The 25,674-nt window shown below is 45.6% G+C and overlaps 1 protein-coding gene across 3 annotated transcripts in view; it reads right to left on the bottom strand.

Moving 5' to 3' along the window:
- The window catches only part of FRMD4A (FERM domain containing 4A), a 605,434-nt gene that overhangs the window by 146,072 nt on the left and 433,688 nt on the right, over window positions 1-25,674 (bottom strand). For all 3 annotated transcript variants that reach the window (XM_081096657.1, XM_081096658.1, XM_081096659.1), the window contains one exon: window positions 4,177-4,271. In XM_081096657.1, coding sequence (XP_080952783.1) covers window positions 4,177-4,271 — 95 coding nt within the window. The remainder of the gene's footprint in view (window positions 1-4,176; window positions 4,272-25,674) is intronic.

The raw sequence follows: 25,674 nt of genomic DNA, 5'->3' as shown, positions 1-25,674 counted from the left end.
TGGAACTGGGGTTTTCATACTTGGATGCATATCAGAAAAATCTTGCTGCTCAGTCCCCTTCCAGACCAATTAAATCACAATTTTGGAGGCAGGTCCCAGGCATTGGTATTTTATAAAATGACCTAGGTAACTCCAATGTGCAGCAAAGGTTGAGAACCACAACTCCAGTAAAACAGAAATAATTTTTTTAGTATCAAATTAATATGAGGCTCTTCCTTTGTTTCAGAATGTTTTAAAGGTGGCTGAAATGTCATTGTTTGCTTGTATCACCACAATTTAGATCATGTACAGGTAACCATCTCTGTCTATCACAGCAGATTTATTCAAATTAAAAGAGGCTGCATATTATTGAATCTTAGAAGAGAAAAGGGCATTCATGGGAAAACTGGTGACATTGGAATGAAGTTTATGGTTTAGTATCAATAATATAATAATATAATTCTAATATATAAAAAGCTAGGGGCCGTCACAACTGAAAAAACTGGACAGATGACCAAACAGCAGGCTGCATAGGGCAATGAAGCCGTCAGGGGGGTGGTTAGTGAGAGATGACCAAACAACTGAACAACAGGCTGCATAGGGCGACCAAGCCGGCAGGGGGGGTTAGTGCAGGACAACCAAACGACTGAATAGTAGGCTGTGTGAGGCAACCAGGCCAGCAGGGGGGGCAGTTGGGGGCGCCCAGGCCAGCTGCAGGGGGGGGGGAGAGGGAAGGGGGGGAGGCATTGGGGGCAACCAGGCCTGCAGGGGGGGCAGTGAGGGGCAATCAGGCCAGCAGAGGGGGGCAGTTGGGGGCAACCAGGTCATCAGGGGGGCAGTAAGGGGCAATTAGGCCGGCAGGGGGGGGGACAATTAGGGACAATCAGGCCAGCAGGCAGAGGCAGTTAGGGGTGATCAGGCTGGCAGGGAGGGGCAGTTAGGGGCAATCAGGCAGGCAGACAGGTGAGCAGTTAGGAGTCAGTGGTCCCAGATTGTGAGAGGGATGTCCAACTGCTGTTTTAGGCCTAATCCCGGAGACCCGAGGGGTCCCGGATTGGAGAGGGTGCAGGCTGGGCTGAGGGGACCCCCCACCCCTGTGCACAAATTTCAAGCACTGGACCTCTAGTGAAGTAATATTAAAATAGCTTGTAAAATATCAACACATTTGGGGATGCTGGGTGAAGGGTATGTGGAACTCTGTACTACCTTTGCAATTTTTCTGCAAATCTAATTATTTCAAAATATCAAGTTTAAAAATTAAATTTAGAAAAGAGAAGGTGGAGTTAGTACTGATGCTACAACATTGTGGATTAACTAACAATATTAAATATCTGTGGACATAAAGTCTTGCACTGTGTACTTGGATACTTTATTCATAAGCACAACTTATGGAGAAGAAAAGCATAAATACACTTCCAATTTCCTATCTGCATTCTGCTCTATATATCTTCTCTCCAGCCTCAACTAGATCCTACAAATGTCATCAACAGCAGTTAATACTGAAAGACTCATATATTCTACTCTAAGGAATTATAATGCTGGTGGTAATATCTTATACTTCTACAGCATTTTACAGCTTACAACACTTTCTAAGTGTTAGTCTTGCTTGATTTTGCATGAGGAAATAGGCAATACAAAGGGGTGGGGCCACAATATTAGTAACAAAGAAACAGAATTTCCGGAGGATGAGGCCCAGAAATCAGGATTTAAAAAAGATTCCCAGGTGATTCTAATGTGCAGCCAAGGTTGAGAACCACTGATCTAGACTAAGTCACACCCACAGGCACAGCTTTCATTCTTTCCTTTCTTACCAGGAAAAGGAGAAAAGTTCAGATTATCAAAGAGGCCACCAGCCAACGTCCCTTGGCCCCAGATGTTGTCAGGCCATGACTTTGTCCTGAGTCACGGCTGTCCCCTTTGTTTCTGTCTCCAGTCCTTAATTTCCTGGGGGCCCTGACACTCGCCGTTTCCCCCATGAGTCAGGTCCACCTGCCAGTTCTTTTTCAGGAACTGCCTGCAGCTGTTGCACTTTTCCACTGATCTTCTGGCCTCTGGCTGCTCCTGCAATTGCTGAAGAAACGCTCCCACCCAGACTTGAGTGAAGGGGTGGTGGTGACCACACTTTCTCTGCACTGTGCCAGGAGATAGCTCATATCCTCTTCCTCACCACCCCCGACAGAGCCCTCCATCGGCCAATTCCACTCCAGGATGGGGGACACCTTCCACCGGCCTGGCCTCACACACATGCACACATAAGCTTTCCTGGCCAACCCAGGGGACCAGGGCAGCCCAGACCTGACACCCCTCGATGGGTGAGTGGTCTGTGCTGCACGCCCCACTCTCCTGTCTGTGATGTGTGCCTGCTCTAGCCCATCTAGGAGAATGGCTTTCTACCTGCAGCCCACTCCTGCAGGTGCCGTTGGGCAGTGATGTGACATACTCAGCAGGTGTAGTTCTCCCTCCTTAGCACAGCTCAACCTGCTCACTCTTAGATTCTTATTTATTCAAAAGGGAGGTCTCAGTGGGACTCGTGTAGAGGTCATGGCATCTTTGAGAAGAGTAACGGTACTTGGGAAATGTAAATGATGGGATATAATTAATCGAAACTTCTGGGTTCCTTTTAGTGACAAACGTATGAATACCAATTTTTTTGGGGGGGAGGTTACAGGAGAAAGGATAGAAACACCTGCACTTTTGAAAGTAGCTGTTCTCAGTGTGTATTTGTTTTAAAGCATTTTTCCCACCACTAGGCTGGATCCTTCCCACCGCAGCCCTCCTTTCACAGTCGGCTTACTTGGCTCTACCCACAGGCACGGTGATCCTTCTAGACCAGGGCCACCACTCCTGCCTTCCTCTGGCCCAGTTCCCGACAGGATCAGGGCCAGGGCTGACCTGGTTCCTCCCGGCTTTCTTGAGGAAGATGCGACTGCTCCCGCTGCCTGTACCCCGATCACCCCACCATCTGAACTGTTGCTAATTCAGAAGGCAATTGGATGTTGCAGTTTGCCCAAGACAGTGCCAATTTACACCACCTTTTGCTTCCAGGGTCTGGATTTGCGGTTCCCAGGCTCAGAGTATCCAGGTGCAGACATACCTGATCACCTCCCCTCCTCCCACTGTGGCTGCCTCCCGCCCTTGCTTCGAGCCCATCCTGCCTTGACGGCTCCATCTGGTCAATAGCTCATGGCCTCGCCTACACTGTCCTGTCCAGCCACCAACCCAACCCTGATCTATTAGTATTTTAGAGTATCATCTCTGTAATTCTAAAGATTTGCAGGAGTGTGTGTATATGTGTGTGTATACACTCAGAGGAAAGAAAAGCATTACACATTTGCTTAGAACACATTCTTACCTAGTAGTCTGTGCAGGTTTTTACCATATTCTTTTGCTAACAGTATATTAAGAAGGAAATTAGCCTGGCCTGTGAGGCTCAATGGTTGAGCGTCCACCCATGAACAAAGGTTCGATTCCCCATCAGGGCACATCCCTGGATTGTGGACTCAATCCCCAGTAGGGGGCGTGCAGGAGGCAGCCGATCGATGTTTCTCTCTCATCATTGATGTTTCTATCTCTCTCTCCCTCCCCCTCTCTCTTCCTGAAATAAAAACATATTTTTAAAAAAAGAAGAAAATTGAAATTTTAGTGAAGATTTCCTTACTTGTGTTGTAAAACACCTCTTTATAGAGCCAAACTGAAAGGTCTTTAAAGCAAATGTACTTTTCATCCGATGAGTGATTGAATTCCTGATTTTTATTTTCTCTATTTCAGCTTAGACAGTGAAACTGCACAGATACTTTTCATTTTGAATTTATCATCAAATTCACTTCCTGTTATTGTTATTCCAACACTGGAGAGAAAAGTTGACTTTCCAGAAGTTTTCATTTAACTTTAATAGAAAACAAACTCATACAAATCTTCTTAAAACAAACAAACAAAAAAGCATTTCAGTTCTGAACACAAGCTGCAATTTGATTATAGGAACTAGTTTACCTAATAATTTCACAATATGAGCATCACCCTGATTACATCCTTTGGCCATTCCGGGCATGATCACAAGGCCTTTGAAATTCAAATGATGAACTTGGACTGAACCCTTCCCACAGGACCCCGTGGCCTGCAGCCGAGCTCATTCTGACAGTTGGGACAGTTGTGATGTCCAGTTTCCTGTCAGGTCCGGAGGGCTCAGGGGGCACTTACGTCTCATCTGTGAAGGCTATTCCAAAGTATTCCTTCTCCTTCAGACTGAAGTGAGATGCCACGAGGTCAAGCAGCTCCTTGGCCAAAAGCTTGGGCTGGAGGGAAAACAAAATGGAGAAAGGGTAAGTGGTGAGAGATTACATTTCCTAAAACAGGCAATTCCTGATTTACAGAATTTTTTTAAATGCAATGTCTCAAAGCCCTAGTACATCGATGCAAATGATTCTTTTTTTTTTTTTTTTTTTTTTTTTTTTTTTAATTTTTTTATTGCTTAAAGTATTACAAAGGGTATTACATATGTGTCCATTTTATCCCCCCGCCCTAGACAGTCCCCCAGCCTCCCCTAGCCCCCAGTGTCTTATGTCCATTGGTTATGCTTATACGCATGCATACAAGTCCTTTAGTTGATCTCTTACCCCCCTACCTCCTGCCCCCCAACCCTCCCCGGCCTTCCCACTGCAGTTTGACAATCTGTTTGAGGCAGCTCTGCCTCTGAATCTATTATTGTTCAAAAGTTTATAATGGTCTCTATTATCCATGAATGAGTGAGATCATGTGGTATTTTTCCTTCATTGACTGGCTTATTTCACTTAGCATAATGCTCTCCAGTTCCATCCATGACGTTGCAAATGGTAAGAGTTCCTTCCTTTTTAGAGCAGCATAGTATTCCATCGTGTAGATGTACCACAGTTTTCTAATCCATTCATCTACTGATGGGCACTTAGGCTGTTTCCAGATCTTAGCTATGGTGAATTGTGCTGCTATGAACATAGGGGTGCATATATCTTTTCTGGTTGGTGTTTCTGGTTTCTTGGGATATATTCCTAGAAGTGGGATCACAGGGTCAAATGGGAGTTCCATTTTCAGTTTTTTAAGGAAACTCCATACTGTCTTCCATAGTGGCTGCACCAGTCTGCATTCCCACCAGCAGTGCACAAGTGTTCCTTTTTCTCCACATCCTCTCCAGCACTTGTCGTTTGTTGATTTGTTGATGATAGCCAGTCTGACAGGTGTGAGATGGTACCTCATTGTTGTTTTGATTTGCATCTCTCGGATGATTAGTGACTTTGAGCATGTTTTCATATGTCTCTTGGCTTTCTGAATGTCCTCTTTTGAAAGGTGTCTATTTAGGTCCTTTGCCCATTTTTTGATTGGATTGTTTATCTTCCTTTTGTTAAGTTGTATGAGTTCCCTATAGATTTTGGAGATTAGGCCCTTATCAGATATGACATTGGCAAATATGTTTTCCCACACAGTGGGTTTTCTCGTTGTTTTGTTGATGGTTTCTTTTGCTGTGCAGAAGCTTTTTATTTTGATGTAGTCCCATTTGTTCATTTTCTCTTTAGTTTCAAGTGCCCTAGGAGCTGTATCAGTGAAGAAATTGCTTCGGCATATGTCTGAGATTTTGTTGCCTTTGGATTCTTCTAGAATTTTTATGGTTTCCTGTCGTACATTTAAGTCCTTTATCCATTTTGAGTTTATTTTTGTGTATGGTGTAAGTTGGTGGTCTAGTTTCATTTTCTTGCATATATCTGTCCAATTTTCCCAACACCATTTATTGAAGAGACTATCTTGGCTCCATTGTATGTTCTTGCCTCCTTTGTCAAATATTAATTGAGCATATTGGTTCGGGCCGATTTCTGGGCTCTCTATTCTATTCCATTGATCTATATGCCTATTCTTGTGCCAGTACCAGGCAGTTTTGAGAACAGTGGCTTTGTAATACAACTTGATATCTGGTATTGAGATCCCACCTACTTTGTTCTTTTTCAGGATTGCTGCAGCTATTCGGGGTCTTTTTTTATTCCAGATGAATTTTTGGAGAGTTCGTTCTAGATCTCTGAAGTATGCCGTTGGTATTTTAATGGGAAGTGCATTGAATTTATAGATTGCTTTGGGTAGTATGGACATTTTAATGATGTTGATTCTACCAATCCATGAACACGGTATGTTCTTCCATCTGTTTATGTCTTCCTCTATATCTTTTTTCAACGTCCTGTAGTTTTCTGAGTAGAGGTCTTTTACCTCTTTAGTTAAGTTTATTCCTAGGTAGCTTAGTTTTTTTGGTGCGATGGTAAACGGGATTGTTTTTATAATCTCTCTTTCTGAAAGTTCACTATTGGTGTATAGAAATGCCTCAGATTTCTTGGGGTTAATTTTGTATCCTGCTACATTGCCAAATTCATGTATTAAGTCTAGTAGCTTTTTGATGGAGTCTCTAGGGTTTTGTATGTATAATATCATGTCGTCTGCAAATAAGGACAGTTTTACTTCCTCTTTTCCAATTTGGATGCCTTTTATTTCTTCTTCTTGCCGAATTGCAATGGCTAACACTTCCAGTACTATGTTGAACAGGAGTGGTGAGAGGGGGCATCCCTGTCTTGTTCCTGTTCTTAGGGGAAATGGTGTAAGTTTTTGTCCATTGAGAATGATGTTGGCTGTGGGCCTGTCATATATGGCTTTTATTATGTTGAGGTATGATCCTCCTACTCCCACCTTGCTGAGAGTTTTTATCAAAAATGGGTGTTGAATTTTGTCAAATGCTTTTTCTGCATCAATTGATATGACCATGTGGTTTTTTTCTTTCAATTTGTTTATGTGATGTATCACGTTTATTGATTTGCGGATATTGTACCATCCTTGCATCCCTGGGATAAATCCTACTTGGTCATGGTGTATGATCTTTCTGATGTACTGCTGGATCCGATTTGCTAAGATTTTGTTGAGGATTTTGGCATCTATGTTCATGAGGGATATTGGCCTGTAATTCTCTTTCATTGTGTTGTCTTTACCTGGTTTTGGTATTAGGGTGATGCTGGCTTCATAGAATGAGCTTGGAAGTGTTCCTTCCTCTTGAATTTTTTGTAGTAGTCTGAGGAGGATAGGTTTTAGTTCTTCCTTGAATGTTTGGTAAAACTCCCCTGTGAAGCCGTCTGGTCCTGGGCTTTTGTTTGCTGGAAGCTTTTTGATGACTGCTTCAATTTCTTCCATAGTTATTGGCCTGTTGAGATTTTTAGATTCTTCCTGATTGAGTTTTGGAATGTTGTATTTTTCTAGGAATTTGTCCATTTCCTCCAGGTTGTCTAGTTTGCTGGAGTAGAGCTGTCCATAGTATTTTTTAACAATCATTTGTATTTCTGTGGGGTCTGTTGTTATTTCACCTCTTTCATTTCTGATTTTGTTTATTTGGGTCCTCTCTCTTTGCTTCTTGGTGAGTCTGGCTAGAGGTTTGTCAATCTTGTTTATCCTTTCGAAGAACCAGCTCTTGGTTTCATTGATTTTCTGTATTATTTTTTTGGTCTCTATGTTATTTATTTCTGCTCTAATCTTTATTATCTCCTTCCTTCTGCTCACTCTGGGGTTTTCTTGTTGCTCTCTTTCTAATTCTTTGAGTTGTAGAGTTAGCTGATTTACTACCATTTTTTCTTGTTTTTTGAGATAGGCCTGTAGAGCTATAAACTTCCCTCTCAGGACTGCTTTCATTGTGTCCCATAGGTTTTGGATTGTTGTGTTTTCATTGTCATTAGTTTCCAGGATGTTTTGAATTTCTTCTTTGATTTCATTGGTAACCCAATCAATATTTAATAGCATGCTATTCAGCTTCCAGGTGTTTGAGTATTTTGGGTTGTTTTTATTGCAGTTTATTTCTAATATTATGCCATCGTGGTCTGCGAAGACGCTTTTTATGATTTCAATCTTCTTGAATTTGGGGATACTTTGCTTGTGACCCAATATATGGTCTATTTTTGAATATGTGTCATGAGCACTTGAGTAGAATGTATATTCCGTGGCACTGGGGTGAAGTGTTCTGAAGATGTCTATTAAGTCCATCTGATCTAGTGAGTCATTTAGTATTGCTGTATCTTTGCTGATTGTTTGTCTAGAGGACTTATCCAGTGATGACAGTGGTGTATTAAAGTCCCCTACTATGATTGTATTGTTGTCGATCTCTCCTTTGATATCTTCCAGAAGATTTTTTATGTATTTGGGTGCTCCTGCATTGGGTGCATATATGTTTATCAGGGTTATATCTTCTTGTTGTATTGATCCTTTTAGTATTATGAAGTGGCCTTCCGTATCTCTTGTTATGGCCTTCACTTTGAGGTCTATTTTGTCCGATATAAGTATTGCTACCCCAGCTTTCTTTTCTTTTCCATTAGCCTGAAAGATAGTTTTCCATCCCTTCACTTTCAGTCTGTGTGAGTCCTTTCTAATGAGGTGGGTCTCTTGTAGACAGCAAATGTATGGGTCATGATTTTTTATCCATTCAGCCACTCGATATCTTTTGGTTGGAGCATTTAGCCCGTTTACATTTAAAGTTATTATTGAAAGGTACTTGTTTGTAGCCATTTCTTTTTTTGTGTGTGTGGCTGTTTTCTTTCTGGGATTTTTATTTCTTCTTTTTACACCAGTCCCTTTAGCATTTCTTGCATTGCTGGCTTGGTGGTGATAAACTCCCTTAGCCTTTTTTTGTCTGTGAAGCTTCTTATTTCCCCTTCAATTTTGAATGATAGCCTTGCTGGATAGAGTATTCTTGGATTCAGTCCTTTGCTTTGCATCACTTTGTAAATTTCCGTCCATTCTTTTCTGGCCTGATGTGTTTCTGTTGAGAAATCATTTGATAATCTAATGGGAGATCCCTTGTATGTAACTTTCTGTCTCTCTCTTGCAGCCTGTAAGATTCTCTCTTTGTCCTGAACATTTGCCATGGTAATTATGATGTGTCTTGGTGTGGGTCTTTTCGGGTTCACCTTGCTTGGGACTCTCTGGGCTTGTGTGACTTTTTTCTTCCCCACCTCAGGGAAGTTTTCTGATATTATTTCTTCCAATAGGTTTTCTAATCCTTGTTCCTCTTTCTGTTGTTCTGGCACCCCTATTATTCGTATGTTGTTTCGTTTCATGTTGTCCCAAAGCTCCCTTAGGCTCTCCTCCTGTCTTTTAATTTTTTTCTCCAACTGAAGTACAGTTTGGGTGTGTTTTGCTTCCCTGTCTTCTAATTCACTAATTCGGTCTTCCGCTTCTCCTAGTCTACTGTTGATACTTTCAATGGTGTTCTTTATTGCAGCTATATCGCACTTCATTTCTTCTTGGGTCTTAGTTAAGTTGTCGATTTTTTCATCTGTTTCTTCTTGCTTCTTGGATAAGTTGTCGATTTTTTCCTCCATCCGGTGTATGCACTCTAGGACCCTTATTCTGAATTCTTTTTCTGTCATGTTGTATGCCTCTGTATCACTTAGCTGCTTTTCTGGTGAGTCCTCCTTTTCTTTCCTTTGGGGATTTCTTTGTCTACCCATGTTTGATCTCACTGACGTATATAGATATTGAGTCGTTCAGTGGCTGCTCCCTAGGTGGCAGTGGCTCCTCGGGCTGTGGTTGCTCCTTGGGCGGTTGTGGTAGCAGCTGCTCCTCTGTTGTTAGCGGGTCTTCTGATGGGTGCTGTTCACAGCTGTTGTGGCTCTTCTGGCTGGTGGAGGGAGGCTTCACCCACAGCAGCTGTTCCTCAGACAGAGCGTGTGGAGATCAGGAGGCCGCTGTTGCTTGGATCTGCTTTCTGTGGGGAGAAGCCGAGTTCCTCTGAGTTCAGGTAGTCGCGCTGCTTGAGAGCCGTTGTTGCCGGGTTAGTAGCTGGTCTCTGGATGCCGGCGACAGTCACCCAAGATGGCACGGTCTCCGCGGCTGTGCCGGCGCACCTGGAGAGGTTTCAGCCTCAGCCTCTAACCGTTCCCTTTATCTAGGATTTCTCTGTCTTTCCTGGCTGCAGACTGTCTCAGCTGAATCTCCTCTGCTTATTCGGGCTGTATGCTACCCGTTTCAGCTGCCCGCCCTTATCTGCTCCGGGACAAGGCACCGACACGTCTGTCTAAACCTCCGCCATTTTCTCTCCCCCGATGCAAATGATTCTTATAAAACCCAAAGGAGTGGCTAATGAAGGCACCACTGAGTAAACAGCCAGGTACAGATGGAGACCTTCTGCCTTGTTCCTAGTTTTTTGTACTACAAACGGCACTCGCTCATGGACAGGCTGTCAGCCCTGGAGCTCTCCGTCCCCACACAGGAGAACGTTTCACACTGAACAGGAAGATGCCTTACTTAAAAAAAATACATATATATATATAAGGTAAATATACAAATTATATGTTTAACATATATATTTATATTTTTATAATATATGTTTTAACATATATTTCATTATATTAATATTAATATAATGAATATATTCTATATTCTATAATATACTAGAGGCTTGAAAATTCGTGCATAGGTAGGGTCCCTAGTCCTGGCCGGGGATCAGGGCCAATCTGTGGGGCGACTGGCGGGGCGACTTGGGGAGGGGGATGGCCCCTGCTGGCACCTGCCTTGGCCAGCTTGGCACTGCCTGATTGCTGACTCTGTCCCCCACTGCCTCCCACAGGCTGGCTTTGCCCCCTGGCTGCCCCTGGTCGCCCCCTGCTGGCACCTGCCTTGGCTGGCCTGGGGCCTACAGGCTGGGGGCAGCTCCTGTGTTGAGCATCTGCCCCCTGGTGGTCAGTGCGCATCATAGCAAGGGTCGATTTGCATACAGACAGTCCTTGGGTTATGTGGGACTCGACCTACGTTTTTTCATGGTTACCTCGCCATCTCCCATTTATTTATAAAAAAAAAAAGTTGCGTCATTTTGACATATGTGCTTTATGTTTTTTATTATTTATTTACCACAGTAAAGGTCAGGAATTGTTATCTTTCTTTTAAATTTCTTTTTTTTAAAACATATTTTATTGATTTTTTTACAGAGAGGAAGGGAGAGGGATAGAGAGTCAGAAACATCGAGGAGAGAGAAACATCGATCAGCTGCCTCCTGCACACTCCCCACTGGGGATGTGCCCACAACCCAGGTACATGCCCTTGACCGGAATCGAACCTGGGACCCTTCAGTCCGCAGGCCGATGCTCTATCCACTGAGCCAAGCCAGTTAGGGCTCTTTTAAATTTCTTTCACTGTTTCCCTTCATTCCTGCTGTGTATGTGTCCATGTGAGTGACGTAGGTGCTTCTGGAGGTGGGTTCCGACTTACGGCGAAATCACATTATGTCGGGCCGTAGGAATGGATCTCCGACGTAACCGAGCACCTGCTGTGTTAGGCTTTTATTATATAGGATATTTTATGTTACATATGTAATATGTATTGTAATGTATATTTATTTAAAATATATTAATATCTACTTAAATATGTGTAACATATCATACTTACATTAATATCATAATCAATAGATTACACATTATACAATATCTATTAATATATGTATTTAACATATACTTATACAATATTTGCTATGGGCCAGGCCCTGCTCCAAGCACTTTACAAATACTAGTCTCCTTAAGCCTCATCACAGCCCTAGAAGGTGGTCCCATCACTGTACAGGGAGAAGACAGGGGCCCACAGACTAAACATCTCTGTTTAAGTACTGGGGCGGGATCTGAATCCTGGCTCCACCCTTGAACACTCTCTGTGATCCCATAATTAAAAATCCAAACAATGAAAGTATCTTTCTGCAAGAAATGTTAAAGCTATGGCCAAAGGGCCTTGGGAATAATGTTTACGAATAAACTGAAAATGCACCTTCCATTTGCCTTTCCAAAGGAAAAGATGAGCCTTTACCTATGAAGGTTTTTATCATAAGCTCATTCCTAAGCATCTCTTCCAATGTTAAGGAGTTCCCAGAGCTTTAGGCATGAAATCAGGTAGATGCCTGCACTGTCCATACCTCATTAGCTTGGGTCCATCCCTGTTGACATGACCACAGCTACCAGGCTCTGTCCGATGGAAACACAGGACTACCCGGGAAGAGTCATTTCTAAATGAGCTCCCAGGTCAGGTATATGCAAATGCATTGCCTTTACTCTATGACAACTACTCCATCCCAAGCTCACTTGCTGGATGTCTCCAAGCTCAGAGCAAAAACAGATTCCAGAAGAGAAAACGTATGCTTGTTTGTGTATGTACATGTATGTGCATGTATAGCCTTCCTGCGTGTATTTCCTCTTCTGGCGGCTACTCTGTTGCACTTCTCTGTTAGGGCAGCGGATAAGACATGCAAGTCAAAGTCTACTTGACAGTTTTAGAATTACCATATGATCCAGCAATTCTACTTCTGGGTATTTATCCAAGGGAAACAAAAATACCAATTCAAAAAGATACATGCACCCCGTGTTCAATGGCACATTATTCACAATAGCTGAGACATGGAATCAACCTAAGTGTCCATCAATTGATGAATGGATAAAGAAGAGATGGTGAATATGTACAATGGAATATTATTCAGCTACACAAAAGAAGGAAATCCTGCCATTTGCGACAGCATGGGTGGACCTGAGGGTATTATGCTAAGTGAAATAAGTCAGACAAAGATGAATTCCATTATAATCTCACTTATATGTGGAACCTTAAAAAATTTAAAAATAACTCCTAATACAGAGAACAGATCAGTGATTGCTGAGGAGGTGGAAGGCTGAAATGGGTGAAGGTATTAAAAAAAAAAAGAGACAGTCTAATTTCTAATTTCTTATTTTGGGCACTGCTCTGTGCTGCACTGTGTCCCCAAAGAAATTCACATGTTATGTTGAGGCCTAACCCCGATGTGATGATCTCTGGAGACTGGGCCATTGGAAGACGATTAGATGAGGGCAGCCCCATGATGGGATTAGTGTCCTTATAAGAGGAGACACCAGAGGGCTTGCTTGCACTTTCTCTCCACTGTGAGAGGGCGCAGTGAGGAGGCACACCAGAAAGAGAGCCCTTCCAGGGTGGATCCTGATCTCCACTTCCAGCCTCCAGAACTGTGAGAAAATACATTTCTGTTGTTTAAGCGACCTAGTGTTTTGTCACAGCAGCCCCAGCAGACGAAGACAGGTGCACTCCCTTTGGCTCAACACTGGAGTGTCTAATATGGGCAAAGCACGAGCCCGCACTGCAGGAGATATAAAACGAGCAGCATGGAGCTTGCCAGTGAGGACTTATATTTTCCCAGGGGCACAAAGTAAGGGCCGATGTTCCTTTGAAAAAGCCAAAGCAGATGGTTCCCCCTTGCTGCCTGGCTCCTGGGCTCACAGGGTGCCAGCCTCTAGGCCTCAACAACCTCCAGTTTACCAGTGAAACAGCAGGAAAGGACAACAGAGGGTTTGAATTGAGGGCAGAGCTTCCTCCCCCCAGAAGATGTAAATCAACTGGAGAACCCATCCTGATAAATCAAAGCCATCTAATATTCTATACGTGCGTCCTCACTAAAATTTGAAAAAGTGAAAAAGCAAACAGGGAATGCAAGGCTCTATGTAAGACCCTCCTTCATAAATAGTGGCAACCTACCACGAGGAATGCAGTGAGGCACGCGTGGCCCATCTCAGAACATCTCTGATAAATTACAAAGTAGAATCCGAGATGAGGGGGCTCCTGAGGCTTCTAGCTGTGCTTGCTATGAGCTGCTGCTGGCACCACCTCCACCCCCCGCAGGCACCTGGCTGCCCAGATACAAAGCATTTAAGGTTGTGACTGAATATAAGGCAGCACGGCAGATTTTTAAATTGCAATAATCTATCTGTCCAAACGATTGCCACCCCTTTCATAATAGCCACAGTGTTTCTACGATGCCTGCTATTTCTTAAAACACGTTTTTATAATCTTTTGGGTTTGCCTTTGAAGCTTGTGTCCCATTTATAAAAGCATCCTCACTATTAATACATTTTCTTGCTCTCAGAATGAACTTGTTTTTCCAAATGGCTAATGTCACTTGAAGTCAAGTGTACTGAATGGGGACAGAGAGAGGGGAGGAGGTGAGCATGCTGAGTCAAACTGGTTTATACAATGAGGTGTGACTATAAAGTAATTATTGTGGGTTCTTGAGGGTCATGGTGAGGTTTCCAGCCCTGACTTAGAAATGATAGAAATAAGACTGCCTTCTCTTTGAGAGGTAAACTTTAAAGCCAACATCTCAATAGAACTGGTTAGAGAAACATAAATTTACCCAGGAAGAGAAAGAATTATGGTCATGCACCACTTACCAATCAGGATATATTCTGAGAAATGTGTCCTTAGGTGATCTCACTGTTGTGCAATACTGAGTGGGGCAATACACAAACCTGCACGGTACAGCCTACTACACACCCAGGCTGCACGGCACAGCCTAACGCTCCTAGGCTCCGAGCCTGTACAGCATGTTACTGTACAAAAGAACATGAGGTTAAGTCAAGCACAAGAGAAAATGATGGCAATCAAGAGACAAGGTAAGCATGAGATGTTTGAGGCTGCTGCCAGCACAACATGGCACACTGTGTTATAGAAAACTGTTTTATATATGAGCAGAAAGAGTACACTAACTTAATGATAAAAAGCATAATAAATACATAAACCAGTAACATATTTATTGTCAAGTATTATATACTGTACATAATTATATATACCAAGTATTATGTACTGTACATAACTGTGTGGATCACACTTTTATCTAACTGGAAGAGCAGTGGTTTGCTTACATCAGCATCACCTCAAACATGTGGGTTAAGTGTTGAGACCATTGAATGGACTATGACATCACTAGGCGATAGGAATTGTTCTGCTCCATTATAATCTTATGGGCCATGTATGTGGTCCATCACTGACTGAAACATTATGTGGAGCATGAGTGTACTCTCAGGGCTAGAACAGATATAATAGGAGTAAATACAGTGATCATTCCATGGAGAGGGCAGGGTGAATGGAAGGTGTATGTGAGGAGGTGCTGGAGAAGCAGCTTGGAAAAGGGAGGGGAGATGTGGTCCTTTTATGTGGTAGCAATGGGGCTACTTTAGCTGATCATATTAAACACTCAAATTACCTATTTAGCTCTCCTTCAAATAGCTTCCAAAGATCTTGCTGAGGCACTGCTGTCTTAGACATGGTGCTGATCATCATACATGCTTGTGGGACCATCCTATATAATAAAACCCTAATATGCAAATCAACCAAACAGTGGAATGACCAGTCTCTATGATGCATATTGACTACCAGGGGGCAGATGCTCAATGCAGAAGCTGGCCCCTGGTGGTCAATGCACTCCCACAGGGGGAGCGTCGCTCAGCCGCAGTGGTGAAGGCAGGAGCCTCTCCCACCTCTGCCTCAACACTAAGGACGCCTCAGGGCATGTCCGACTGTGGGAAGCGGGCCTCAGCCAGTAGGCAGACATCCCTCAAGGGGTCCTGGACTGTGAGAGGGTGCAGGCCAGGCTGAGGGAATGCCCCCTCCAGTGCACGAATGTCATGCACCGGGCCTCTAGTCTGAAATAAGAGGCTGTCATTCCTTTGCCAATGAAGACTCCCACCTGGAGCTGTCATGGGCTGGGTCACAGCAAAGCCAGGATTTCCAACGAAAATCAAGCTGGTGTCAGAGATCGCCATTAACCCTCTGCCATGCTGCCTCTGCTTCCGGGGTGAGCGGTCAAGGATCATGGGCTGGACTTGGGCGGGGGTGGGGGGAGGGGTGTAGGGCGGGGTATGTCTGGATGAGGCTTACAACACTCAGTGAACCCAGTACACTGGCATTCCGACATCAGCACTGACAGTTTAGAGTGTGGTAGTGATTTATATGTAATCAGTACTTTGAATTTGGTTAATGTGAGTCTTCCCTGAGCCTACAGAGCTAGAAGTCCGATTCAGCACCTTGAGGAAGTCACCAGAGTAATGCAGCCACCTAGGAGCCTCTTGGAGACGGACTTTTGGCCTTTCCATGGTGACCTAACCCTATGATTTAGCCTGTTGACACAAAACTCTTTGTATTGGGATTTCTACAGTGAACACATAATGAATTTTCTTGGTGACTCATAAGCTGAAGGCAACCAAAAGGATTTGAGCAACAGCATCATCGCCAGAATAAACATGATCTCACTCTTTTCAATGACTGCATCCATTTGGATGCCTATCGTTACTTAAAAAATGTTTTAAGTTAGTCCCATTGAAGGGATTGATAACAGATCCTGGAAGATGTGGATGTTACAACTCTCAAATTTTAAGTCCCTTTGAAAGCCATACCCTATACAATTACTGCATCATGTATCATGTTGTACACCTGAAGCTAATATAATGTTACATATCAATTATACCTCAATAATAATAATTTAAGAAGCCACCCTCTGTCTTTCCCTCCATCAGTGACAGCACTCCCACTAAACCGATGGACGTGTAACTTAAGTGAGAAATAAACCTTGTAAAACTGCTGAGATATTTGGGGTTGTCTGTCATCAACAACACAACCTAGCTCATCCTGACTGATCAGGCATAAAACGTTTTACTTCTCTGTACAGTTGGTTTAAGGCATCAGCCCTGTGATTTCCTGAGCTTGCAAACTCAGGAAACTCAAGGTAAGACAATACCCTACCTTGACGCGATGATGATTAATGTAGTACATTGTTCCAAACTTTCCTTAAACTAATTTAGAGAAATTGCTGGGTAAGCAGAAAGCTTTATGCTCTTATGTACTTTGAAGGGATGTTTACAGAATCCTGCTGATTATAATTCGACAATTACTTGCACTATAAACATCTGTGGAGTTTGCAGGGATCCGGCTGGGAGTGAGGCCAGGGAGGCAGTAGCCCAGTCAAGTCCTACAGGACAAACTGGGCAGGGCCTCAACATGGGCCCGAGCAAGACAACCCTGGGCACTTGGGGTTAGAAGCAGCCTGTGCTGCGTCACTGGTGATGTCCTGGCCCTATGAGGTCACTACATGGTGGGACAAAAGTAGGTTTACAGTTGTGAGTATGTGAGTTTATTTCTGTGTTATTATTTATTAATTATTGCATCGTTTCCAAGAACAACTGTAACCTACTTTTGCCCCACCCTGTACATTTAAGACTGACTTTCTCTCAGCCTGTAATTAACTTTATTCCCTCAATAGCATCTGGGAGGAGGGCGGAATAACTCCTCGTCATCACTGGTCCGACTCTGCCACCCAAATCCGAGTCCCCGAGGGCTCTGGACTTTTCCAGTGGGAAACCATGCACAGATCAGCACACACGGGGCTCTGGAAAACAGGCCTGCCTACTTCTCCGCCTCCTTCTGAGACAGGATCAGACAGTAACGACAAAAGAACACTTCACAGAGCGCAGGACCCTGAAGTGCTCCAGGCACACACCCGGACCACAAGCCTTTAAGCTGATCTCTGCGAGCTGTTTGGACAAAGTCTGGGGGCAGAAATCTAATGAGGTAGCACCCAGGCACCCCTCAGTCCTCCACAGAATATTTGTACCATCCCGCACCCATTAAACCACCACTTTGAACTTCACATGGTCACCTCCCAGACAGAGACTCTCAGACAAACTTTATCACCTCTCTGGGCCTCAGCGCTCTCGCCTGTGAAATGATGGACTAGGTTGATGGAATGGATTCCTGCCCCAAAATATTATTCTTTATGTTATTATTAAATGTAGCTTCTTCCTTCCCTAAAAGCTGCCCAGCCTTCTCAAGGGTCTGTTTACCCACTTGAAAAAGCTTTATGACCATTCCGGATCCCACCTTGATCTCTTAATCAGTAAGTTAACATATTCCACCTTTCTTATATCATCTCAGGCAGGTCACTTAACTTCTCGGTGCCTCCCTTTTCTCAGCTGCAAAAAGATGATGCTTATACCATCCAGGCTGTTCTGAGGATTAAGCGAGTCAATATCGATGTGCATAAGGTGCAAAGGACAGTGCCTGGCATAGAGGGAGTGCTCTATGAATCCATTATGAATTACGATAATAAGCTTGTAAATGGTATCAAATGCCAGCCTGATATTTAAGACTATCCTGAATATGGGCCCAATTTGCCTAGCCAATCTCCATTCTGCCTAATTACCTACCAAATCACTCATTTGTGTGCAATCTATTAGCATTGGACTAAAGAAAACAAACACCAATCTCATTTTTATTTCCATATCCTTGTTCGCTCCATCCTCTCTCCTCCCCCTTCCCATTTACATTTTATCTTGCTCAAGACCACTTCTTCCAGGAAGCCTTCCATGACCCTCCCACCTCCAAATGGTGTCTTTCTCCTCTGAATTCCTCTAACATTTACCACATGTATGTACCTTATTCACCCTTGGTGTGCATGCTGTTGTGCTGAGATAAAATTAATTGAAAAAATGTTTAATTGTGGTAAAATAAACATAGCCAAAAATTGACAATCCTAACCATTTTTAAGTATATAGTGTAGTACTGTTAAGTCTATTTGCATTGTTGTGCAACTCACCTCTAAAATTTTTTATCTTGTAAGACAGATCCCTGTCCCCATTAAACAACAACTTCCCACTCCCCCTCCCACCAGTCCCTAATAACCATTCTACTTTCTCTATGAATTTGATTACTTTAGATATGTCAGATGAATGGAATCTTAAAATATTTATCCTTTTATGAATGGCTTACTTCACTTAGCATATGTCCTCAAGGTTCATTTATGTTGTAGCAGGTATTTGCATTTCCTTCCTTTTGAAGGGTGACTAATATTCTGTGGTATGATGAGAACACATTTTGTTTATCCCGTCATCTGTCACTAGACACTAAGGTTGCTTCCCTGTTTTGGCTACTGTCAATAATGCTATCAACACAGTGAGTGGATTTTGTGTGACATGACTTGTTACACCTTGTAGTTGGCCACTGGTGGCCTCCAAAATGATATGCCCACATTCTAGTCCCTGGAACCTGTGAATATTACCTAACGTTACAAAGGCTGGGATTAAGATTCCTGAGAAGAGGACCTTATCCTGGATTATCCAGGTGGGCCCTGAATGCAACTGGGTGGGGAGAGACAGTGGCTATTTTGACAAAGAGACACATAAGAGAAGGCCATGTGAAGACAGAGGCAGAGTTGGGAGTGATGAAGCCACTGTCAAGCAAGGCTGGAAGCCAGGAGCAGCTAGAAGAGGCGAGGATCGGATTTTGCCCTCCAGCCTCCAGCATGGCTCTGCTCACAGCCTGATTTAGACGTCTGCCTTCCAGAGCTGTGAAAGATCCCTTTTCTGTTATGTTAAGCCACCAAGTTGGTGATGATTTGTTACAGCAGCCACAGAAAACTCATACACACCCTCAGACTGAAAGCCCAAAGATTTCTTAGCCCCATAGCGCAGCAGTTCTCAACCTGTGGGTCGCGACCCCTTTGGCGGTCGAACAACCCTTTCACAGGGGTCGCCTAAGACCATCCTGCATATCAGATATTTACATTACTATTCATAACAGTAGCAACATTACAGCTATGAAGTAGCAACGAAAATAATTTTATGGTTGGGTCGCAACATGAGGAACTGTATTTAAAGGGCCAGAAGGTTGAGAACCACTGCCATAGCGCTTGGCACAGACTTCTTAATCACGGGGAATTCAGTATTTGTTGGTTTTTGAGCTGTGAGTAAACTTGGATCTCAGTTGAAAGCCCGTTACTAATACTTGAATTCTGTCTTTAGGCCACAGTGATGTGGACAAGGAAGTCACATGCAGGTAGACAGCTTTGTCTCAGAGCTGACCGGGGCAGTCTATGGCACAGTGGGTTTCGCCTGGGTGAATTCTCCCCTCAAGCCCCTTTCTGTCACCCACCATTCCCTTGGGCATCTCCTAGATTCTAAATCAATGGACCTGTCACTCCTGAACTGACCATATTAAAACATTTAAAACATTGAATATTTCCCATCTCAGCTTTCAGAAACCTCTGAAGACTGACCCTGTCACCTCTCCCTCCTCCCCAAGGCTGTTTTGCACACTTGGCTTTGCACACAGTGACCTCTGGGCTGACAGGTGACAGCTCCAGGGCTGGGCCACATCCACCTACCCTGATTGCACTGCTGGGCCCCTGGACCCATGGAAGGTGCTTCCCTGCCCTGTAAAAGTCGCTGCAACCATGGAACAGGCAGGAACAGTCGGTTGGGTGCTGAGCATGGCCAGCCTGCCCTTCCTTTCCAACTTCCCTGAAAACCTGAAGGGAGGGGAAGGGTGGCTCTGCATAAATGATGCAGGAGCAGAGATGCCTCTTTGAAGCCCTGCCCGTTATTATCTTTCCTGGAGCAGCTGAAGCCTGGCCCCTGCCCTCCCCCTGGGGACAGGGTAAAAAGCAGACAATGCTCATTGCCTGCGCAGTATCCCTGGGGAGGGGGCACCAGTGATGGACAGAAAGCATGAGGTCATTCTGCACACAAGGGTCTGGCTATTCTCTCACCCCGCCCCCCCTCCCCTCCTGCCCCCACCCCCACCCCCCCACCTCCGCCGCCATCCCTCCCTGATGCTCAGGCTGATTAGCTGAGAGGCTGCTCCCTTCCTGCCTCTCTGGACAGCTCCTGGCCTCTGGGAGGCTACTTCCTTTAGGCAGGCAGATGTGGAGGACCACGGGGCCTGTGCTCTTCTGGGGAGGTTGGGGAGGCTGGAGAGGTTGGGGAGGCGGGGCGGGTCCTAACGCTACATGGGTCCTGCCACCGGGAGCATCTCTCTATCTTGGAGGTCCCCATCAACTTGAACCCCAACATATGAGACGAATGTTTTATCTCCACCCAGCTTAGGAGTGGCCAGCAGCAGACTGTCTCAGCAAGGCTGGTCTAAGCACGGTCAATACTAAAGTTCCGCTTACTGGGTTCGGCCTGGATTCCAGTGCTGCCCTAGGTGCTTTCCAGGAACTGATGGGGTCAATCCTCACCCAAGAAGTAGATGCCAGGATTACCCCATTTGACAGAGAAGAAGCAGAAGCAAGAGAGAAGTAACTTGCCCAAGGCACACAGCTGCCAACTGGAAGACCTTAACCCCACAGTAGGGCAGGGGGAGGTCACCCATGGATGCTGGATTACGTGAAGAGCCGGACAGACCAGCTTCCCAAATCACTTCACTTCCAGGGGAGGAAACTAAGTCTCAGGGGTCTGAGCCTGTCCAGGGACCAGGGAGGTCAGCTCAGCTGCCAGCACAGGTGGGACCAGGACCCAAGTGCCTGCCCAGCCTTCCTGCTATTCCACTGAAGTGGGGACTGAGCAGGACACACCAGGAAAGGCTGCAAAGCTCTGAAGCAGGAAGAGAGAAAAAAACAACAAATAAAACCAAAGTGCATCAGACATGGGGTCCTTGCAGGCAAAAAACAGTCAGTAGCACACCCTCGATGAAGGTCTAGGTTTCCTGGCCCCTCTAGCTGCCTCAGCCCCCTCCCGCCAGCACAGTCATCCTGTAGAGGCCGCAACCCCCCCTGCCCCCCCGCCCCCCCCCCCCCACACACACACTCCTCCTCCGCTGGTTCTGGGCTGCAAGCTTCCCTTATACCACCTCATTTAACTGTCAAAGCAGCTCTGCAACATTTACTGACAGAGACCCTGGGGCTTAAATGTTAGTGCTCAAGGTCATAATCCCCCCAAGGACACCAAGGGGCTTGAGTCTGGGGCTGCCTCCAAAGCTTTGGTTTTATGCACTGGGGTACCGATCCAGCAAGGAACACACAGCCCAAGCGGGGGGGGGGGGGGGGGGGGGACACGTCCTGCAGCTGCCTTTCCTAAATGTGATAAAATATTGCCAGACAGTAAGTTCCCAGTGGGCAGGAAGGTTTTAGCAATGCTGTAGCCCACACCCTAGCACAGTGCCTGCCACACTGTAGACCCTGAATAAAGGCTGTGTGTTGGTACAGTGGGATAGACCAAAGGCCATTGTTTGATCCGTGCACCGGCCTGGCAGGGAAGCCGGCACAGGAGAGGGTGGCACCTGCACTCTCCAGGCTGATTTGAAACACAGAACTGCCAGGCAGAGGCAGCGGTGCCGCAGGGAGCTGGATGGGACCAGATGCCATATGCTCAGAGCGAGCGGCCAGGTCTCAAACCCATCATGTGCCTCCTGGCACCCAAGAAGGAGGCCGTGATGCAAACTTAGGCAGCGTTATCTGTAAACCCAGGAAAGGAGATGGGGGTCCCCATCCCTAACCCTGTCTCAGTGTGCCTCTTCCTCCTAACCAGCCTCCTGACGCCACCTCCAGTCACAATCGGCTTCTTTAGTCATTTTCCGCCAGCTGCTCCCCATTCTCTCTGCTTTCATTTAGCTCTGCCCTTAACCCAGGATGGGGGCTCCTAGGAAACAACCTTTTGGTTTCCCAGTTGTCTCCCCTCACCCCACTCCCCCTTTATACTATTCTTTAGGCTAGTTTATTCCCTGGTTCTTGCCCTCTTATTTACATATTGTTTCTTTCTCATTTTGCTAAGATACACGCTGTCTTGGGTTCAGAGAAGTTGGGTTGCTATCAGCCTGCTCCACGCATTTGAATGATGCCCGACGGGAAGGCTCTGACAGGCGTACATAATTATTGCTCCTCCAGAAATGCAAAGTACCTCTGCCAGCCCGCTGGGGAGCCCCTGTATTCAGGACCCGCCCCTCGGGACTCTGGGCAGCGGGCAGGTGTTCATTAGGGAGCGCCTGCCGATTAGCATAGAAATCCCCTCTCCAGCCTGGCCTGCTCGGGGCAATGTCATAAGGACAGCGCATCCATGCGGCCCCCTCGCAGCGTCTCTGCATTAATGACATGATAGCTGTGTCAGTGAGGCGAAAACACAAAAGACACACAGGACCCAATGTGCCTCTCCCATGCAGAGCGGCAGGTCTGCAGCCCGAATTCAGAGATGTTTCTAGTAAATATGGGGATGCAAAGGTTCCTGGGATGCAAGCTGCATCTTTCAGTCATGTCTACCACGTCCTTTCTTATTTCCTTTAAAAAGAACCCTGCTCTGCACACCCTGCTATGACCCTACCTTGTCCTACAGTGAGTAATAACTGACTATTCTGGATGTAAACTGTATATTTATGAGGTGAAGTGAGTTCTCCAGGACCGAACTGGCAGCCTGGCTACCTTTCCAGGGGGGCCAATTTGAACTCGAGGTCTTCATGACATTGCATACGGTAGCACTCTATTCGATGTGTAAAGTGGTCAGCATTGCCGAAACTGGTTTGGCTCAGTGGATAGAGCGTCGACCTGTGGACTGAAAGGTCCCAGGTTCGATTCCGGTCAAGGGCATGTACCTGGGTTGCAGGCACATCTTCAGTAGGAGATGTGCAGGAGGCAGCTGATCGATGTTTCTCTCTCATCGATGTTTCTAATTCTCTATCTCTCTCCCTTCCTCTCTGTAAAAAATCAATAAAATATATTTTTAAAAAAGTGGTCAGCATTTCTTTTCACTTTGAAACAGCAGAAGGATAATATCTGCCTCACAGGGTTGTTGCATGGATTCCAAAAATGATCATTTATAAAGTACCTGGTACAAGGAAGGTGCTCAGTAAAAGCAGGTTCCCTTTTCCTTCAATCGGTAACGGAATCCCCATAGAAATTACTTATCCCCTCATCACGTGACAAGGACCTACTCTGATCAGAACCTAAATCCTCTTTTGAGTGAACTATCCTTTACCTCAGGAAGCATGAGTAACGCGTCACCGCACAGTAAGGAGAACAGAAAGCAGACACTTCCCTCGGAACGGAACATACTGAGGCAGACTCACCCCGAGTGGCACACCTTCCCCACTCCCAGTGTCCCACACACACTGGGAGTAATTTACCTTCTCACCACCAGTCCCTGCCTGCTGCTCCTTTGGGGTTAAAATGGCCTTTACTGGCTAAAGAAAGAAGAGAACGAAGTCTCCCGCTTCAGGGATACGTGGAGACACGGCACTGGCTTTCCCATGTTTGTCAGCATTTTAACTTGGAAGTTCCCCACATCTCCTCCCTGTGGGTCCCTTCCCCATGGCTCTTGCAAATTGCTGGCAGGTACTTGCTGGAGAGATGCACCATGCTCCGCCGGGTGATGTCATCTTCAATATAATTAAAAAGGCACCGTCACTGGGAGGGGGATGAAAACACGCACAGGTACTGGTTTCCCAGGAGGGGAAGGAGAGAAGATTAACTCATGGCTGCAAAATATTTATTCCTGAAGAGCAGTTTCATTAAAGTCAGACAAGCAACAATGCCAAAGGCAGGGCAGCCCCTCCCTTGTACCGTGCTAATTAAGTGGATGCGAGCAGATGCTGTGCCGCGGGGGTCCAAAGAGAAATGGTGAGCTTATAATACCCTCATTTTCAGATCAAAAATACTATTTTACTACTTACCTGCAGCCTCCAGCCCCCACTTCCAGGAGGTTTGGAGGAGGCTTACACCATTTTAAATGGTATGAAACAGGGATGAAGAGCATAAATGAGACAGAGCCCACTGAAGACAATCAGGTTACGGGATAGGCTGATGCTGCCAATGGCAGAGTTTGCTAGCGTGCACAGGCAGACGGAGGAACAGGCTGGGCTTTCACACACACACACACACACACACACACACACACACACACACACAGCCTTTTCCTGGAAGTGCACCCAAGAAGGAATGTGTGGTGTGCTTCCACACGTAAGTAAGGGACAGTAGACAGCCTATCAACCTATCCCCAGGAACAAGGGAAATGCAGCTCGCAGGCACTGTCTGAGGTCAGCCCCAGCGGCGCCCGGTACACAAGCTCTGTGCACCCCTCCTCACAGGGCAGATGGTAAAGCGGTCTCCTGAACTCTGACAGGATACTGTGCGAGAGACCCTATGTTAGATATTTATGTAAGTGAATCCGGCCAGGAATTTTGGAGGCAATATTTTATTAGGTTTTTAACACATGCTAAAGGCGGCCATTAGGCAGCTTGGCATTGATATTCTGTCTTGGTTCTGAAGCCAAGTCACATAAGGAATATGAAGTCAGCCCCAATTCAGCCAAAACAAAACAGCCCTCTGTGGCCTGATAAGACGAGAAGAAGGAATCACATGCAAAAAATCACATTCAAGAAAGTGAAAGCAGGTGAACTGGGCCAAGGACTCTTGGATCTGAGTGGAATGGATCAGAGGTGTGGCACAGTCAGCCAGGAGGCAGGGAGTGGCCTGGACCCGCATTTCCTCCTGGGTAGGTCTGCAAGTCCCCCCTTGGAGACGGGCGGGCAGGGGGCAGCCTGCACGCATGCTCAAGGGTGGGTGAGACAGCAGGAGGGAGAAGGGGGTGGGTCCCTCTGCTCCGACTTGCTTCTTGAGGAGCCCTGTTCTTTACTGGGGCTCCACCACTGCATGTCTGCTCCCATCACCACCATGCCCCTCTCTCTCTACTGCCCAAACTACCTTATTCAAAAGTCTATGAGGCAAGCGTCTGAAGGGAGAGCTGTCTGATCTCACACCCTCTCTCCGGCTTCCACCCTGGCCGACCTAGTGGCTGGATGGCTGACTCCCCGCTCAGAGAGGACCGTCAGCCTTTCCTGCTGCACTCGGCCCACAGCAGTTTCAACTTAGTCACAGTCTATTTCTTTCCAAGAATGACCCTGTCTTGGGAGCAGAAATGGTGTCCTATATATCTTTGTTTCCACAAAGCCTGGCCCAAATATTCATGGTTAAACGACTGCATGATGGGTAGGTGGGTGGGTAGATGGACAGATGGATGGAGGGATGGATTGATGAAGAGGTAAAGATAGGATTTGCGCAAGAGAAGCCTTCATACTGATAAAAACCAGTGTCCCCTGAGTTCC

Source organism: Myotis nattereri (assembly GCF_964212035.1).
Source record: "Myotis nattereri genome assembly, chromosome: 1".
NCBI classification, from domain to species: Eukaryota; Metazoa; Chordata; class Mammalia; order Chiroptera; family Vespertilionidae; genus Myotis; species Myotis nattereri.
This window is presented reverse-complemented; position numbering and strand designations above follow the sequence as displayed.